This window comes from Phyllostomus discolor, chromosome 12, assembly GCF_004126475.2.
Source record: "Phyllostomus discolor isolate MPI-MPIP mPhyDis1 chromosome 12, mPhyDis1.pri.v3, whole genome shotgun sequence".
Classification (NCBI taxonomy): domain Eukaryota; kingdom Metazoa; phylum Chordata; class Mammalia; order Chiroptera; family Phyllostomidae; genus Phyllostomus; species Phyllostomus discolor.
The window spans coordinates 75,897,756-75,916,847 of record NC_040914.2 but is presented as its reverse complement, the minus strand read 5'-3'; the positions used below and the strand labels follow the sequence as shown (position 1 = coordinate 75,916,847).

The 19,092-nt window shown below is 52.8% G+C and overlaps 1 protein-coding gene across 2 annotated transcripts in view; it reads left to right on the top strand.

The window, feature by feature from the left end:
* KLHDC4 (kelch domain containing 4) overlaps nt 1–14,726 on the top strand; it is a 51,315-nt gene extending 36,589 nt beyond the window's left edge. For both annotated transcript variants that reach the window (XM_028501743.2, XM_036012371.1), the window contains 7 exons: nt 47–139; nt 3,115–3,274; nt 10,207–10,282; nt 12,059–12,267; nt 12,865–13,267; nt 14,082–14,213; nt 14,464–14,726. In XM_028501743.2, the coding sequence (XP_028357544.1) occupies nt 47–139; nt 3,115–3,274; nt 10,207–10,282; nt 12,059–12,267; nt 12,865–13,267; nt 14,082–14,213; nt 14,464–14,636 (1,246 nt within the window). In that variant the 3' untranslated portion in view covers nt 14,637–14,726. The remainder of the gene's footprint in view (nt 1–46; nt 140–3,114; nt 3,275–10,206; nt 10,283–12,058; nt 12,268–12,864; nt 13,268–14,081; nt 14,214–14,463) is intronic.
* Nucleotides 14,727–19,092: the final 4,366 nt, after the last annotated feature.

Genomic DNA, 19,092 nt, shown 5'->3' with positions numbered 1-19,092 from the left:
AATCGGTCTAAAACGTGGTCTTTTGTTGTTGTTTTTTTAACTTTAGATCCCCAGGAGGCCCTTCAGGTCGGAGTGGACATCGGATGGTCGCCTGGAAGAGACAGTTAATCGTTTTTGGTGGCTTCCATGAGAGTGCAAGGTTGGTGCCAACAGCAGGAAGAGTTTTCTTTCCTGGAGCAGTAAGGAATGGACTTTTTGTGGGAAAAATTATTCTGAATACACATGAAAAATGCTACCCGTCTCCTAAAACCAGTGCCAGCATCATGGGCTTGCAGCTCAAGTAGCCAACCAGGGCCCCACACATAGGAGGGCCTAGGCTTGGTTTACTGTTCTGCTCCCACCGTCCTGAAATTCTTAACCATCATTGAACAGGCCCCACGTTTTTGTTTTGCCCCGAGCCCTGCAGATGGTGTGGTCAGTCTTATCTAATACAGGATTCTCAGACTTGAGCCTGGTACAGGATCCCCTGGAGGGCTGGTTAAAACTCTGGCTGCTGAGCCCACCTCAGGTTTCTGACTCAGAAGGCCTGGGGCCCGAGGATCTGCATTTCTGCTGACTTGCAGGTGATGCTGATGCTGCTGGCCGGGGGCCCCCTCCCTCGCTGGGGAAGGCAGCGCTAGCTGGTCTTCTGCGTGGTGTCTGTGGAGGGGCCTCCACTTCTCCTCCGGTGTCATGGTCACCTTGGTGTACACCGCACTGGTTTACCAGGCCAGCCTGGCGGGCCCCTCATTGTCTTAAGCCTGTTGTCTGTACAGATACCCTCTTGAATGTCCTTAGTGTAGTCTAGAAAAACAGGGTATATGGTGAAGAAGTTAGTGGTATTCCTGTAGCCATTGCAATACAGTAGCATTTGGGGTAGTAAAGGTCTAGACAAATGCCTGGTGAAGGCCATGTTTGCAGTGCTTTTTCTCTGACCGTGACCTTGACAAAGAAGGTGGATGGCTATCTTTCTCTGAGTGCCTCATTTTCGCTCTCCTCTCTCCTTTAACAAATAGCATACTTATTAATTTGGTCATTGTGGAGGCCCCATTGACACTTTGTCACATTACAGATCCATTTGCACAATTTTTTCTGATAATGACTGGCGTATGGAACGAATCCCTTACACACACACACACGTGAAGAAGGAGGCGTCTGGTGAGCGAGGAGGGAGTGCTGTAATTGTCTCCCACCCCACACCCTCGGCCGAGGATTGTAGTGTAGTTCGGCTCCATTAACGCATCCATGTTCTTCATGAATAAAGAATTTTTTATGAATTGAGAAACAGGGATATAAATTCTTAAATGCTTTTGGGTGGGGTTTTAAAAGTATAATTCAAATTAAACAAGAAGTGATTTTGTATCCTTAAAGGCATGACTTGGGTATAAACAATCTTTAGTTTAATGTCTTGTGATGCAGTTTACCAAGTGGTTTTTACACATTCTCTTAAAGCTGTTTCATTATCTCAAGTGGAAGTTGAGGAAACCAAGAGAACTAATAAGGAGTAGAACTTGGCCATGACCAGAGATTGCGGATTTTCAGTGTGTCTTACGTTCTGTCCTCTGCCCTCACCCCGGCTCGCTGCCCTAGGTCTGCCTCCTGCTGAGGAGGAGTTTGGTGAGCCATTGCCATTTGGACAAGAGAGCCTGGGCTACTTTTAAAAATTAATACCCAAGGGATGGTCATTTTTATTTATCCCTGGAATGTTTTTATAAAAAGAAATATCTGTCACGTACAGACATGGGGATTCATGGTTCTGTCAGCAGAGTAATTCAGCACCCGCTGCATGCAGGGCAGCCCCTCATCCTGGTGCTCCAGGTTATAAAGCAGATCAGGTTTTACAAGTGCTTGTAATTTGCAACCATTTCAAAATCAGAACTTTTTTCCAAAGCTATTGTTGTCTATTGCCTTGGTTAAAATGACCGTTTATGACGTATTTCAAACACAACAAAAAGATGAAGGCACCAGAACAAACAGCTGTGTCGCCATTGTCTGTATTAAACAGGTGAGTTTGACTTTTAAAAACCCAAGAACAGCTGACAGTTACTGTATGTTCAGAATAGTATATTTTTGCTGAAAATCTGCAGTGGGAAATCTGAAGAAACAGTGGGATGTGGTGACGTCTTTTAAAAACTACAAGCCTCCCTGCTCTACCCACAAAAGGGTGCATTTGACCGTGCTGCCAGTCGGAAAGTTCAGGTCTCCTGTCGCCCACCAGATGGCTTGTTCTGTTTCAGAGGCCGTGCTTTGCGCAGCGTGTGAGGGTACGGGCAGGCGCAGCGGTCCTTCTGCTGTGGAGCCCAGTCTCGGAGTGTTAGCGTGCAGTGTACGGGACAGAGGTTGCTTAGATCGGGTTGGAGCTGTTTGCTTCCTCCACGGCTTCTTGTGAAAGTCAGTTCTAAGCGCTCCCTTCTGAATAGCTGGAGAGTGTCTGTTACTCTGTGGGTATAACCTGACCTGAGGCCTGTGGCCATCTGTAAAACTCCCATGTCTGGACACAGCATTCTTCTACGTGTCGGGCAGAGCTGCTGCTTCCCCTGCACCCGGGGCACCCTCCGCGAGGCCTTCTCTGCGGTTTGAGTCCTTTGTCACTTACATCCCAGGAGCATTAAACAGGGCAGGGCCGAGGTGCTTCCTAGAAGGTCTCAGCCAGGTCCTGGTGGTTGTTGCCTGTGCTGATGGAGTTGAAGGAGTTGAGCCTCTGGCGTCTTTCAGTTTCGGGCCTTCCTGGCCCTGTTTCTCCACTCAGTCCAGGGTCTCTTCGCCGCTTTGCCGAGCTGCAGGTATCTCTGTGCTGAGAATTCCTTTAGGTCTGTAGTTCATTGTTAAACTTAAAATCACATGCATAGTAACCTGATGTAATTATTTGCAAGATGGTGATTTTGTAAACTATGTAAAGGAAGTATGGTATAACTTTCATATTAGAAAGACTTTCAGATCCGGACAAATGACTATGTTTCTATGGTCTAGCATTATTTTTATCTTCAAATGCAAACTCACAGATGCTTTCAGTCCTGTCATGAATTTAAATTTTAATTAAACTGACAGTACAAATGTGGAAAACTTAACTTTAAATTAGGTCTGCTTTTTAATGTCACTGTGTTTTGTTTGTGTGACTTTATTTATTATAACCAGAGATTACATCTATTACAATGACGTGTATGCCTTTAACCTGGACACATTCACGTGGAGCAAGCTGTCCCCAGCGGGGACTGGTCCCACACCCAGATCGGGCTGCCAGGTGTCCGTCACTCCCCAGGGCAGCATCGTCGTCTACGGGGGCTACTCGAAGCAGGTAAGGTGTGGGGTGTCGGAAAGTGCGGTAACTTCTGTCTGCTGCCTTTTCAGTTTCACCAGTAGTAACTTACTGCATATAGTTTCATATGAATGATTCTTTTTATTGAGTTAGAGGTGGACAGAGATGGCGTTAATCTACTCTAGCCGCATTAGTTCTAATGCACATGCCTGAAAAACGCGGCAGTATGAGTAACTCGGGTTGCGGGGGCCTCGTGCTGTATGTCGTTCCATTGTAGAGTACACCACGACTTGTGTCTCCTTTCTCCTGCGAATGGGCCTTTTCTTTTCTCCCTGCGAGCAGTGCCCCTGCTGGCGTGAGCGTCCCTGTGCACGTCCCTCGGGTGCACGCGCTGTTGCAGGGGCGTCCACCCTGGGGCCAGGATGGAAGTGAGTGCGGCCCAACACAAAATCGTACATGTACTTAAAACCTCTCTTTTCCTCATCAGTTTTCGTTAGTGTTTGTGTATTTAATGTGCGACCCAAGCCAACTCTTCTTCCAGTGCGGCCCGGAGACGCCAGGAGGTTGGACAGCTCTTGGGGGGGTCTCCGGTGCTGCGGCCCCCACACCGTGTGCTGCTCACAGCGTCCTGCCCTCCAGCCCCCTCTCACTCGGGCTCACCCGAGCCTCACTGACGCGTGGGCGGGGCCGAGCCCGAGAGGTGCGCTGGTATCTCATTGTGGGGCTTTTCTTTCTCTTTTTTTTTCCAATTTTGAAAATTTTCCCAACATTCACTGACTAGAAAGAATTAGTAAATACTTACATATCTTCCCACCTGGATTCCACTGTTGACATTTTACTATACTTGTTTTATTACCTATTCGTTCATATTTATACTACTAGGCACTCATTGTTTTTTATGTATTTCAACGAAAAGTGCAGAGACATCTGTACATTTCCCCCAAACACCAGAATGCGTGTATTGCTAAGTAGAGGTCACTGTTTAACTTTTCAAATACCTACAATGAACTGCACACATTTTGAGTGCGTGCTCTTGGGTTATGACATGTGTGAGCCTGTGAGCCTTGGTTGCTGTGCCCTTCCCGGCCACCCCCTGACCTCACCACCCTCCAGGGGCAAGGACTGTCCTGGCCTCTCCCACCGTGTGTTCGGTTTGCCTGATCTGGCACCTCGGACAGACGCGGTCATACAACATGTGTTCTTTAGGGGAAGCTGCCTTCCATGCAGCGTGTTTTGAGATTCCACCACATTGCACATTCATGCTGGTTAGTATTTGTTATGTAACACACCATAGTTTGTCCATTTCTTTTTGCTGGTGTCACATATTTTACTTGCAGCCTTTCTGGTCGATGTCTGCCATCTCGTGTGGTTTTAATTCTCACTTCCTCTGGATGAAATGGGCCCTCCGACTTGGTGGCTGAGCAGGCTGCTGGAGGTGGGGTGGGGTGGGGTTGGGGACAGCTGTGGCATGGAGGTGTCCTGTGCCCACCTTCTTCCATACCCCCACTCACTCCAGTGAGCAGTCGGCCTTGGTTCTGGAAAGAGAAAACGGATGCATTTTCTCAGTGGTGGCCTGCCCCGCCGCAGCTAGGTGTCTGACAGCAGGGTCCTGAGAGGCGGACTGCTGTGGCTGGAGCTGTGCGGGGTGCCCAGGCCCAGTGCTTTATCTCAGCGCGTGCTTCGTGGGGTAACCCAGGGTGATGCGCACACAGTGGACCTTGTCAAGCTGCTGTGACTTTCATTGGAATAGTGCCTAGTTCTTGGTGCCTGCTTTTCTCCAGCCGCCACATGAGCTAGCCGGGTGGCTAATCTGAGTCCACCTACTCCAGGCCTGTGGCATTCAGTTTGCAGTGGGGGGCTTATCTGTTTGGATTCACGGGGAGCATTTACCAGAAGTAGTGAAAAATTTGAGTTGTGAATTCCATGAAATATGAATAAGGGATTAGTCTAAGTGGGCAGCAGGCATGGCATAAGTGACAGGAGTCTGCTGACGTCTTTTTGTGGGCGCCTGTCACAGGGAGCCTCCTGATGGGAGAGCTCCTCCTCACCAGGCGTCACCACCTGGCAAGGGGGCGGCCGGGCGACCTTCATGGTGGGCTGGTGACCTGTGGAGCGTGTTGTCCAGTGACAGCGCCTTGGAATCATCTCAGAGCAGCCTGCAGAAGTAGGGTCTCCAATCATGAGGCGTCAGAAAGAACAGCCTCCCTGTGGTTTCTGTGTTTCACGAATGGTCCCACTGGGGACCTCACCCGTCACTGTGCCTGGTTTTGAAAAACCGTTGCTATTGTAAGTTCAGGGGAACCAGGATGAAATTCTGGCAACTTTATGAATCTGACCTCCAGTTGGCCGAGGTGCTGAGGGTGGCTGGAAGTCAGCCTGTAATGTCGGCGGGCTGAAGAACAGAGTCAGCCTGCCACCTCCACGCTGCTCCAGACACATGAGCTGAGAGGAATCCATGGCATTTGAAAGTACCGTGGTCTCCTCACGTGCGGGGAGTGTGTTTTCAGACTCCCAGCAGATGCCTGAAGCTGTGGAGAATACCAAACCCTGTGTGCACTGCGTCGTTCCTCTGCACACATACCTATGGTAGAGTTTAATTTATAAATTAGATGCAGTGAAAGAGTAACAACAACATAATAAAAAAGAAGAGAGTTATAACAATGTACTGTAATAAAGTTGTGAATGCTCGCTCGCTCTCTTCAGTCGTTTTTGTATTTTTCAGTCCAGACCTATTCCTGAATCTTTCAGTCAGTGATGTCGCAGCGAACGGCTTGGTGTCACTGAGTCCGGGGGTTCCTCACTGAAGTCCTTCTGTAGGCTCAGCGCTTTCCGGCACCACGCACTGTCCTCAGCTGCAGCACGTGTTTCTGTTCATGCCCTCCACCCACAAATTGAATGCCTTTTCCTCCTTAACTAACTTACATGTGCTGTGGCCTTAACTTTCGCAGTTTGAGGTACGACAGCAGAAGCAGCACGAACTTCTTGTTCCTCTTTACAGCGTCATGGTTAGAAGATTTGTTCTTACTGTACATCTTAGCAACCTCAGCCTACAGGTTTCTTTTCCCTTGTTAAGTCAGGAACACTCACCTTTTCACTTAACGGAAACGTGGCTTCCCGCTGGCGCATCGGCCTTGCCGGCGTCACTGCCCCTGTGCTTTGGGCATTAGTAAGCACGTACGGGTGACTTGAATATACTCTATGATACCATCACAGTCGATCTGATAACTGATATGATTAGTGACTGACTGATGGGCAGGAAGCATGTACAGTGTGGAGACACCGAAGGAACGACTCCCGTCTCTGGTGGGATGGTGCGAGGTTTCATTGTGCTGTTTCATAATGACTTGCAGTTTAAAAATGTGAATTGTTTATTTTGGTTGACCCCAGCTTACGTGAAATGGAGGAAAGGGAAACCGTGAGTGAGGGCCAGGACTGGAGCCGATCCTCGCCTGTCCGCCAGGACGCCTTGAGCACACAGGCGGATCGAGCTGTTCCTGCCAGTTAGCTGGGAGTGGAACTGCCAGGCCGGCGGGCCTCCTGCCCTCGCTGTTAGCTGTGTGGCTGTTTCTCAGATCTCAGGGCTGGAGCTTACTGTGTTAGCACGGGTCCTGGTTTGGGTGTGTTGTGAGGCTGCTCTGATTGGCTCTGAGAGAGCAGGTAACTTGGAGCTGGCTTCTCTCTTTCAGGGCTGTTCATTTTGTTTGAATCTTGACCAGGTTGCAGCTGCTTTCTGTGGAACCTCCCCTGCCCTTTGGGCATGAACTGTGGATTGCCCCAGAGAGCGAGGGTGCTGAGTTTGGTTCTCTGGAGTGCAGGGCCTTTGCTCACGTCAGAGCTGTTGCCACCTTTTCCAAGGACTGGATGCACTGAAAATGGGAGTCTGGGGACAGCCTGGGGTGTCCCTTCTTCCCATGACAGTTGAAATGAGTCCATCTTGGCGTCTAAGACTGAGGGAGCCAGAGCTGCTGGTTCAAGGACATGGGTACAGAACTCCGGTGCGGGCTGTGAGGGCACGGCCTGGGGCTGGGGTGGGGGAGGGTGGTGTGTACAGCCTGGTGCTGATCTCTGGGGTTTCACAGAAATGCTGGATAGTTTCAGAGACAGTTGAGGGTTTTTTCAACTTGATGTTGTGACACTTGGTACACATCTCCCTCTCAGATGTCTTTGGATTCCATTAGTATTGTGTAAGACATTGTGAGTGGAGGAATAGTTCTGCTCTGCAGAGTGAAGGCCTGGGTCACTGCTGTGTGGCATTAACGTCAGTCTCCAGAGCTGCTTAGAGGAGGATGCGCATCCTTAGAGAAAGCCTGGACCCTCCTTAGAGCTTTGACTCGTGAGGTGGAAATTTGGCATCTCCAAAAATTCATGCAAATCCTGTTTCCTCTTCTAGTACAGTTTAATCCAGTGAAAAGACTAACTGGGTGAAGTTAAAGCCAGTGTGATCTGAGGGAATGGAAAGAATCTGACACAGGTGATCTATAATAAGAGAATAATAATAATAATAGAAGGCAGCTTTTTGTTCTCTTTGAGAACAAGGAGATTGGATTTGGGGGAAGTCACAACACCTCAAGAAAAGAAATCGCTGTGAAGGAGGAGTTAGAGAGTTGCTGGGGTATGCTGCCCTGGGAACTGGTCAGCTCCCGCTGGAAGGGTGTGACATCCTCACCCCAGCCGGAGCTGTTCCTGGCGGTCACTCTGGGGGCTGTGGATGTGGGTGAGCTAGTAGCCCTCCTCAGGAAGGGCTCTGGCTATCAGGGCCTTGAAGAGGGTGTGTTTAAGTGTTCTGGCATAAAAGCTTTGTTGGTTCTGAGAAGCAATTGTTGTCAGCAAAATAGTACAGCTAATGTCGGCAGGTGCAGTGACAACTACGAGGCCAGAGAGAGTTTGGCTGAAGCATAGCTGTTGTCTGAGTTTTGAGTGACAAGAATGACAAGTAGAGATGTCACTGAGTTCCTTCCCTGTCCTCCCAGTGGGAGAGGCCTCTGGGTGTGAATTTAGTTCCTGATAATGCTCGGTCTCTCAGTCCGGAAGGGTGCGTAGGCACGGAGTGGCAGCCATTTCCTCAGTGTTAACCTGCTAGAAAAAGAGAAGAATATCTAGTCTTAGTAATGGTGTAACACGCAGAAATTGCATCACTTGAATTGTGCAGATATTCCCAGAAGGAAAACGAGAGGCTTGGCTTGAACCAGTTTTCATTTCCCAAGACTCCAGCTGTTTCCCACATGTGACTCTCGTTGAACCTCCTTGGTTTTAGGATATTCAGATCACATGTCCAGTACATGACAGACAATTGGATTGTTTGTTTTGTTTCCAAAAGGAGAATAGTTTCCCCCCTCCCTTATAGAAATTATATGCTCATTAGTTAAAAGAAAAAGCATTATGCGTGTACATTTTCTGGCTTTGTCAGCTGAGAGGGGCGAGACGCAATGGCACCCAGCAGCAGTGAACGCACCCAGTGCTCAGATCTTGGTTTCTAACACCACCTTCTGTAAAAAGAGCCGGGACTCCTTGATGAAGTGGCCAATTCTAGGACTAGGGCAAGAAATATACAAGGTGAGTCTGGAGCATCTTGTAGTGCCAGATCCTAAGAAAATATTAATAAGAAACCCACATTGATGGGGTGTGTCCAAGGAACCAGGAGCCAGCTGAAACAGTTCCCAAAGGAGAATTAACATCAAAGCTGGAACTGTATCAGCAACAAAATGCGGTGATGCTGGGTTGCTGCACGATGTGCAGTGTCAATAACCACGGATCCGTATGACACAGACGAATGGTCGAGGAGGTAAATTGGAGGAGACAGAACTCCAGTGCAGCGTTCCACAGGCATCGGGTGGACAGTGTGCCCTCCGAGAGGCGGAGCGTGACTTCCCTCTCTGTAAGTGGGGGCTTCCAGGTGGTGTCCCCTGGAAGAGGACAGTGTGGAAAGTTGGTGGTGGGGGAGTGATAAGTGATGGTGACAGCATGCATCCTTGATGTGATGAGAGGGGTGCCGTCTGTACCCCTGGGACCCACCCCCAGAAACCCCACAGCCCTGTGCAGTCCGCAGAAAACCCGCACTCTGCAGAGCACCTGGCCCGCACTGCTCAGACTGCCACGGCCGTCAGAGACAAGGCGAGTCTGAAAGCTGTCAGGCCCAGAGGAACCGGAGGGTCTGTGACAACCACGTGTAGCCTGGTGTCCTAGAGCAGAAAAGGACTGTAGGGGAAACAAAGCAAATCTAAATAAAGAATTGTCTCAGCTAATAGTGGTTTGTCTCTTGGTTCATTGATTATGACAGATGGGCCCCACTAATGTAACATGTTAACTGTAGGGCACCTGGGTGCGGGGTAGGGGGGAATCCTTGGTACCGTCTTCTGAATTTTTCTGTACATGTACAACTACTCTGAAATTAAAATTTTGTTAAAGTAGGGAGTTTAAAGGACACATACAAAGAAGTTAAGATGTACTGAGATCCTTCCACCCAGGATATTATGTGCTGAGTGTTTGGGTGACAGCTCCGGCGTGAGGCCTGGGGACGTTGCCGTGGAGAATGAGGTGTCTGGTCTGGCCAGCTGACAGCACTGGTTTGGAGCTAAAGACTCTGGGTTCAGACACCTGAGCTTGTTCTAAAAGCTCGGAGCAGTTTTCACATGGGTAGTGGCTGGCTTCTGCAGCATCAGTCTGAGCCTTGCAGCGAGGCCTGCGTCACATGATTTGAACGATGGGAAGCGAAGACATGCAGGGACTGAAATGCAGGGGCAGCTGCATCGTGATATGATCAGCAGCCCCACGGGGTCTCCATCAGAGCCCCCGTCCACTGAAAGCAGGGTTGCTGTGGAAGCCACGGGAAGCTGTGGTAAGGAAGAGCACAAGGGTGTTTCTGGCATGATCGTGGTGGTTAGGATGGCAGGTTTTAAAAATTTAAAATCTACTCTTAGGTCTTGTGGCTGGTGCCCTGCTAATTCTAACACGACTCCCCTTTTCCTTTGCAGAGAGTCAAGAAAGATGTGGACAAAGGCACCCAGCATTCAGACATGTTCCTGCTGAAATCCGAGGAAGGGAGAGAAGGTTCGTGTACTGTGTGGGAGGATGGGCCCGTGGGCGGCCTGCGTGCTGCTACGAAAGGCAGGGCAGAGAAACCAGCCCAGCTGCCCTGGTGGACGTGGGGTTGGTGGTCAGCCTCCTGTGTGCCGCCTGGAGCTGTGGACAAACTGTCCTTGCCCCTGAGCAGGCCAGGCCGGACACTCCATAAATAACCTCAGCTGTCTGCATGTCTGCGCAGCAGAAGCAGGTGAGGAGTGTGCACCCTCGGAGGGAGCTGAGGATGGGCTGGCTTGAAAGCACTGCCAGCCCGAGAACTCCCTTCGCAGAGAGCGGGAGCCACAGCTTTCTGGTCATTTCTCTCATTCTTGCTCAGGATCGAGTGACTGCTGTTAGGTTGTAGACTTCTGGAACGCTTACTGTGGGGCTGACGTCCCCAGTGGTCACTTTTGGAAGCTCCTGTACAAAAAGCAAGGTCGTGGTTCCTTTGTGTGACCCAGGTCTTGTGATGACTGGACTGGACCCAAGGGATCCAGGATGATCTAGGCCCGCTTTATGACCTCTAGTGCATTATTTCATCTCCCTGTGAGGTCTGTCTTCTGTAAGAGGAGGGATTGTTCTACAGAATACCTTCATCTCTTTTCTGCTTTAAAATCCGAGCCAAGGCTTTAGAAATATTCCTACCTAGGCACCTCTCAGGTGCCAGCTTACTGCATGACTGATGAGGACATCTGTACTTTCAAGTGGGAACGTAGGTTTAGAGCCATGTGGCAACTTGCTCAGTTTATACCTCAGTGGACTTGAACTTGAAGGCTGGATTATGTTCCAGAGAGGGAGGCCCCAAGCTTGTGTGTTGCCCCCAGTGTCCTGGCCATCGGGACCTTGAGTCCTGGTGAGAGGGACGTGGTGTACGATGAGCTGACGCGTGCCCGCACGTAGGTGGCACGCAAGTATGTCTTACCTGGCTGTGTGCAGGGCACTCTGATGTGTGTCCTTTTCTGTCTTCTCCCAGCACTACAGTGCTGGTGGCAATGAGACGATCCCAGAGCCCACTGATGGGCGCAGCCTGGAGTCACCCTGTGCTGTGCACCGATGGAGGACACGTGGGCAGGACACAGTAGAATGTTTGCTACTTCTGTTAAGCTTTTTTTAATGTTTGTTAGAGGGAATAGCTCACTTCCCTTTTCAAGACGTGGTGGAAAATTGACCCCCACATTTTACACTAGGTTACATTTTGAGGGTGATCACAGAAATGAGACACAAGCCAGAGGGAGGACAATAAGGTGGTGTTGCCTGTAGGAGGGCCCGTAGGCATGCAGCCACGACCCTGCAGCCTGCGCAGGGGTGAGGGAGGATGGAGTGAGGGCCCTCATGGAGGCCAGGCTGCAGCGAGGGCTTCTCCCAGCACTGGGCCGGCCTGCCCACCTCCACGCAGTACCTCATCCCTGCCTCCCTCCAGGGCTGGAAGGTGCCCCCCTCCACACCCTGTCTCACGCCTGGCCCCATGCACAGCTGGAAAGTGCCCCCAGGGGGCAGTGTTTGAAGGGTTTGTGAAAAAGGTGACCCTTGTATTGAAGTTCAGTATAAACTAAACTTCAGGGAGAATTAAACTTGGGGTGGGTTATTGAATTGTGTTTTGTTTTTTCTACCGAGGGAGCAAGATTTTGTGTATTTTTAGCCACAGTCCTGCATTTTTTTCATCTATCCTAGTACTGGGGGTTCTGGGAACATTCATGCGATTGGCTGGCTCTTGGTGCCTTTCCATCCCTGCATCTTACCTCTGTTCCCGCTCTCCTGTGACAGGCAGATGGGTGTGGACCCGGATTAACCCTTCAGGTGCCAAGCCCACCCCCAGGTCTGGCTTTTCCGTGGCCGTGGCACCAAACCACCAGACGCTGCTCTTTGGGGGTGTCTGTGATGAGGAAGAGGAGGAGAGCCTGGAGGGCGACTTCCTCAACGACCTGCACTTCTATGATGCCACCAAGAACCGCTGGTTTGAGGGACAGATAAAGGTAGAGTTGGGCTCCAAAGCAGTTGCCGTGGTGTGCTGTGCACCAGACATAAGGCCTCACACGGGGCACCTGGCTGTCACCTTCGTAGGTGCACTGGGCAGAGGATGTGTGGTCTTGTCAGCTGGGTTCCGCCTCCCAGGCCAGGTGTTGGGACACCCAGGTCCCCAGGTCCTTCTGTGTGGCTCTGTGAGCTGTCACTGGAAGCAGGGAACTGGTCACCTCTGTCCCTGCTGTGGCACCAGAGAGGCACACATGGTCCCTGTCCCAGTAATGGGACCCCCAGGGGCCTTGGATCTCCAGCTGGTGTGGTGAGGGCCCAAGGCCGAGGGAGGACGGCCATCCTTTTGGCAGAGACGAGGCCTCGGTGCCTCTGCTGAGAGCTGGGTGAGCGTGAGGGCCTGATCCTGCACTCACTACCCTCTCCCACCTCGTCTAGGGGGTGACACGGGGTAGAGGCGCCCCCCCCAGCCAGTGGAATGGGGGCACAGCCCTCCAGCTGTCTGCCAGCACGAGGGGTGGTTGGTGCTCCCCATACACTCTGGAGCTTGCAGGCCCCCGTCTAGTGCTATAGGGGGCTGTCCTGCTTTCTGTCAACAGGGACCGAAGCTGGAGAAGAGGAAGCGCAGGCGGGCCACGAAAGCAGGGCCTGAGGGTGCTGACCAGCAGGAGTGTGCAGAGGCCAGTGCCCAGGCACCGCTGGAGGTGGTCAGAGAGGTGGTCTCAGAGGATGGGACTGTGGTCACCATTAAGCAGGTGCTCGCTGCCCCAGGCCCGTCAGAACAGCCACAGTTGGGTGAGGACGACAGCCCTGAGGAAGCGGGCGGCTCCTCGGTGGAACCCTGTCCCCGCTCCAACGCCATGCTGGCTGTGAAGCACAGCCGTCTCTACCTCTATGGCGGCATGTTTGAGGCCGGCAGCCGCCAGGTCACCCTCAGCGACTTGTACTGCCTTGACCTGCATAAGATGGACGAGTGGACGGTCCTGGTGGAGGCGGATCCAGGTGAGCTGTCGTGGGGTAAGCGCTTCCTCAGGTTGGGGTGAGAGCGTCTTCATCACGTGTGCCACCCAGGTCCACCCGGTGCCGGCGGGCCATGTGCTCTCTGGCTGTTCACGTGAGGGCAGGCCCTGGCCACAGAGAGGAGGCCGCTCCTCTGCACACCCGTCCTACTCCGGGCACTGGGGCAGCGGGCTGGTTACCTCCCAGGACGCAGGCTCACTCCTGACACCACTCCCGTGAGCCTCAGACCTCTCCGGCACTGCTTGAAGGTGCACAGTTGCAAAGCACGTTTACCTGTGAATTCTTCCCATTGTCAGCAGCCTGCTGTGCACATGTGGACAGACCCGGCAGCCCCTTTCCCATCTGTGACCTGAACCTCCTGGCCCCGTTTGCTCTCTGATCCGAGCTGCCGTGTTCCTTCACGTTCACACTGTACCACAGTGTGGTACACAGGGCCAGCAATAGAGTGCTCAGTTCTTGAGTCACTACTCACTTCTTTGAGATCTGAGGCTAAAAATTAAGTTAAAATCCACACATGTAGGAGAAGGTATAAAACGGCTGGTGAAGGATTTGTTTCTTACAGCAAAGTGAGGGTGGAGAAAACTCTGAGACGGGTTTTCTGGTATTGCCGGTCTCATCCTCACCACCTCTGTTAGGGTCCAGGAAAAACTGTTGTGACATGGGCGGGGTGGGGGGCAGGCGGCTTGCTTTCAGGTCGAGTTTCTTCATTGAGAAGGGGGATCCCCAGGAGCTCCTGGCCCTGGTCCCCCGGCTCTGGGTGCACCGACACTCAGACGATGTTCACTGTGCTCCGAAGACACTCAGGAGTGGCTGGAGGAGACCGACTCGGATGAGGACAGCGACGCGGCCGAGGGCGCTGAGGGCGGAGAGGAGGACGAGGCCGATGAGGAGGACGAGGAGGATGAGGACAGCGGCGAGGAGGACGGGGGTGAGTGTGTGAGAGTGGGACTGCTTTGTAGATAGATACGCTCGGAGGGAGGCCTGCGTTTTTTAACGAGACATTCGCACCTGGAGCACGTGGGAGCAGCTTGTTGTTCGAGCGGCGCCAGTTGGCGGCGTTTCCGTAAGGCAGTGCGAGTGCGTTCGCTCCGCTGGGCGGCGAGCGGGTGGCCTGCACCACCTGGTCCGGGCCTGCCTCCTCAGCTGAACGTGCTTCTTCTTCTTCTTCCCCACGAAAGAGCCGCAGCATCCCTTGGTGACGCCTGGTGAGCAGTTTGCAGACTACCTGTCCAGGACCGAGCAGTACTGGGTGAGGCTTGCCCAAGATGGCGCTGGGCCAGAAGCGAAGGAGAAGAGAGTCCTGAAGGTCGCCCACGCCATGGCAAGGGCTTTCTTTGACGACTCTGCATGAGCCACCAGGCTGGGCCAGCAGCTAAACTGAGGGAGGTTGTCTTCCCCGGCATCACTGGTATCATTCAAAATAAACTGGACTTGGAACGAGGCCCCTGCCAAGGTTGTCTTCTGTGTGGCCCTGCAGCCCCAAAGCCCTGGTGGGGCCTGCAGCTCAGGGCCAGGCTGAGGGGGGCCACCCACACAGCAGGCAGCACTTTGAATGTGAGGTGCCCACAGGAAGCACATTTCTGTTCTACTAAAACTGGGACATTTGTGCTTTGTGGGGGTTTCCCTTCTACAAAAGCCGGGGATAAATATTCCAGTTGACTGTGTGGCATCAACCTGGAGGTTGACTTTTTGCTAAAAATCATCAGGAGTAGCCCTGCAACCACCTGCACAAGTTTTCTTAGTATATGTAAAGTAAAATAGCTCTTGGCTGGGCGGGTCCACCCCTTCCTGCCATTGGCTGTTTTGGGGCTCTCTTGGTGATGAGTGCACCCGAAGCTTCAGGACCGCTCCCTTAGCCTGGTTGGGGAGGAGGTGGTGGAGCCATCCTCTGTTCCTCTCCCCTTGGGCTCAAGGCTGTCGTTTGCCAAGTGACAGAAGGAAAGGCAGAGGGCAGCTCCCCACTGTCCCCACGTAGCGCTGCTGCGTAGCGCCTGCCGTGGGAGCGGGGTCCCTCCCGGCAGAAGTCGTGGCGCCATGGCATGCTCACACACTGGCTGGTGCCTGCTCCAAGAGGGGTGGCAAGAGACCACTTTTCATTTGTATAATTGGGGTCAAAACTGGGCTTTGAATTACCACCTGGTGCATTCTTTTATCTTAAATATCTTCTCAACAATGAATGTAGGATCTTAGTTTTCAGTATTGGGGCCAACATCCTATTCATTCCCTGTTTAAGAAAAACAAGTGGGAATGCTTGCCTCTGGCAGAGCAGGACGTGGGCCCCGGCTTCAGGGGAAGGACCGGGCTGGTGTGCCCCTCCTCCCACCTTGCCTTTACCTTCTCGTGAGGCTCAGCCCCTGCCAGCTCCCATGGGTGTGACCTGTGTGACCTGGAAGGATCCAGAGGGGAAATGGGCTCTTGCAGGCTGATGAGAAATAAGACGCTCTTCTCTTGCAGTAGCCTGGCCGCCACAGCTGCCTGCCAGAACCTCTCTCCGGGCTCAGGGCCTTGCGGGGCCCATAGGAGCCCTGGTCATCGGGGAGAGGCCAGTGGGTATTGGCACAGAGCCTGGCTGGTTAGCACGGCTGTGTTGGGTAGAAGGGCAAGGCGTTCCGGCATTAACTTCGTATTTTGGTGACTGCCTTGGGTACTTGGGCAGCCTGAGTCCTTTTCTGGCATTCTGGGCGCAGTCTAGCTGTCAGCTCCTCGGTCGGGGCTGAAGAGCCAGCTGAGTGCCACAGCTGGCCCGCGGCAACCTCACGGAGGCTGCAGGGCCTGTCCGCCCGGTCCTTTCACACGAACACACCAGGCCCAGCTGTGCAGCTGCTCAGATTTGGCCGAGACTTTGGGAAGAGCTGATTGGGAGATCTGGGTGGCTCCAGCACAGCTGTCTGTCATCGGAGGCCATTTTTCTTAGAGGAGCCTGTAGCTAAATGATATTTGAAAGAAGACAATAATTTTTAATCAACTAAGTTGAAAGAAAAATAACCCCCAAAGAAGAAGCATCTTGTACAAATGTATGTTTTGTTGTCATGTCCACGGGGCTGTTACTGAAGATGCAGTTTGAATGAGGAGGTTGATCAGAACCCATGAGAATTAAACAAACGAGCGTCCAGAAGAGGTGCTGTCTCCACTGTGTAATTGCTGTGGGTAAGACACCAGTGACGGTGTGTCTTTGGTGTGCAGCCCCCAGGGAGGTGGGAACTCGACCCAGGACCACGAGATACCCCACGAGCAGCAGCCAGTGCCCCGCCGCCCTTCTGGTTCCTGGTGACTGGTCTGCCTGACTGAGTGCTCTGGACACCTGAGTGGCCACCTTGGCCATGAGAGGTGGGTCTGAAGCCCTGCCTTACTGGAGCCGGAACAGCTGGGAGGTGGCCAGGCTCAGGTCGGCAAGGGCCGTGCAGTGGTGCAGTCTGTCTTGCTGTCCTCGGCAGGCTGATTGTTGTTGGTAAGTGCCCCCTAACACCCAGCCCCTTGGTGGACTCTACCCCTTCTCTTACTGGGGCCCGTCAGCTTGCCACATCAGCCCTGAAGACGCCGTGTCAGAGCTCCATGGAGGGTTCCGTGGGGCTTTGAGGATGATGAGTTCCCTATTCCTCCCACTTCCCAGGTGCGGCTGAGCCGCTGTCTGGGTCAGGCTGAAGGAAGAAGAATTCGAAGGGGTTGGAGAGAGGCCGTGGCTCTCTGGGGATTGGGTTGGAGTCAGTGAAAATCAAGGGGATGACCAGTTAAGCTTCAGAGTGTTCATCATTTAAAGTGCTGGTATTTTTGAGGGTGTGGCAGTGGTGTTTACTGCAATTTGGCATCCGATTTTTTTTTTAACTAAGTTGGTACAAGCAGAAAGTTGGTGCTAGGTGACAGTGGCAGTGCATCAAGGGGCCAGGTGCTGGCAGGGCCTGCTGGTGAGAGTTAGCCTCTGCAGGGCCATCCTGCTCGGGGGGAGAGGGGCCCTCAGGAGGCTGCCACTTGTGAGATGCGGAGCCAGCTTGGTTTGAATCCCCCCAAGTGTGTTGCAGTGAGAAGGTGACGCAAGTGTTGATTGTGTCAGAGGATGGCAGGGAGGGGACACTTGTGTCCTGGCATGAAGGAAAAGTGAGGAGCTGTCGCTCCAGTGAGTCTGGAAGCCACCTGCCGTCTGTCTGAGTTCCGTGCGTGCACCTCAGGGCTGTCCAGCGATGCCTGCTTTCCCAGGTGTTTTACATCGGGGAGCAGGCTGTGTGTAGGCGGTTGGTCACCCGAGACTAGTTCCATCGTGTCCTGAGAGTAAACTGCAGTCACCCTTCGTTTGTAAGAGAGCTTCCGCAGTGCCTTCTGAGTCCGGGCTGTGCCCGGTCACCAGGGGTCTGACCATGGTGTCCAGCGGGAAGCTGAGGCACTGACTAGAACAGCTGGTGGTCCTGGTGCCGGGACCAAGGTGAGCCGGGCTTGGTGTGAGGAGCGCCGTGGAAGCTGTTGCTGTCTCTGAAGATGGGCACGCTGAGCTGTGTGTGGGGACTGTGGGCTCCATGTGGTGGGGGCGGGTCTCGTCCGAGGAGTGGGCCTGGAGAGACTGCGGTGTGTCGGGGTGCTGAGGCGGAGAGTAATGGGGAGGAAGGTACCTAGTCACCGCCCCCTGGGAAACAGATGTTGGTATTTAAGAAAATTACAATAGGTCTGAAAAAACAATACTGTGAGACCCTTGGGGCATGTCAGTGGGCAGAGGGCAGTGAGCACTGGCAGGGTAGGAGTCCGCAGGTGCTGAGTTTAGGGTGAGCGGTCAGGGCCCCGCGGCCACGGACGGACAAGGGACCGTCTAGTCACGTGGGGGAATGCTGCCGTGGGAAGTCGGGCCCCGTGTCAGGCTTGTGCTCACAGGGCTTTCCTGCTTCAAACAAGAAGATCCTCCAAGTACGGCAGAGGGGCGCTCTTTGTTAACGGGGGCTCGGTTCTGCAAGGTGCAACCATCCGTCTTGAAACTCTGTCACTAGAAGGAACCCGAGTGAAGACACTGATGTGTGAGATGGTGCAAGTCGCGCGACTTCCCCATGGCAGTGCCTGCCCCTGAGATGAGCAGGACTCTCCTTGACACAGCAGCGTCCCTTCTCTTAGACAGTGGACGTGTGGTGTGGTATGACCGAAACACCTACATTCATGGAAGAAAATTATTTTATTTTCATTTTGTAAGTAACCAAGCTATTTTTCCAGCTAAAAGAAAAAGGCTGAGGTAATGTTTTTAGCTGCTTCATTAGTAAGAAAAACAGAACATAGTCCATATTCTCTTGCCAATGCACAGAATGATCGCACAGTATTAGCAAACAGTGTACATGCACCGCGGGGGGGAAATGGGAGAAAGAAAATGCAGGTTGAGACAGGTCTGTGCTATGTTAGAGTTCATTCCCGAGAAGGGCATCTGTGTCAGGGTCAGTGGTTTCATGGCTAGAGTGGAGATGCGTTTCACACGCCGCTCCCCTGGATGGTGAGGATGTGCGGGTTTTATTTCATTCAGGCTACACTGGATGGCATTTCTTTGGAAATGGCGACCGGTGCAAACAAGCAGGGTCCAACTGGAGAACATTGTTGGGTTCAGCTCAGTTTTCAGGAGGCACTGGCAGTCAATGGTCAGCGGCACACACGTCCTGTGTCAGCCTCGGCGTGTGTGAGGGCCGGACAGAGGCGGGGGTGAGGGGCAGGCCGTGTTCCTCTGCTGGCGGCAGCGAGCACACTAGTGGGCTGGGGGATGAGCTCGGGCCCAGGGCTGGGGTGCCGGAGCACCCTGGCGCAGAGCTGGGCCTCAGAGCCGACTCTTTCCTGCTGAGCCTCACTCTGTC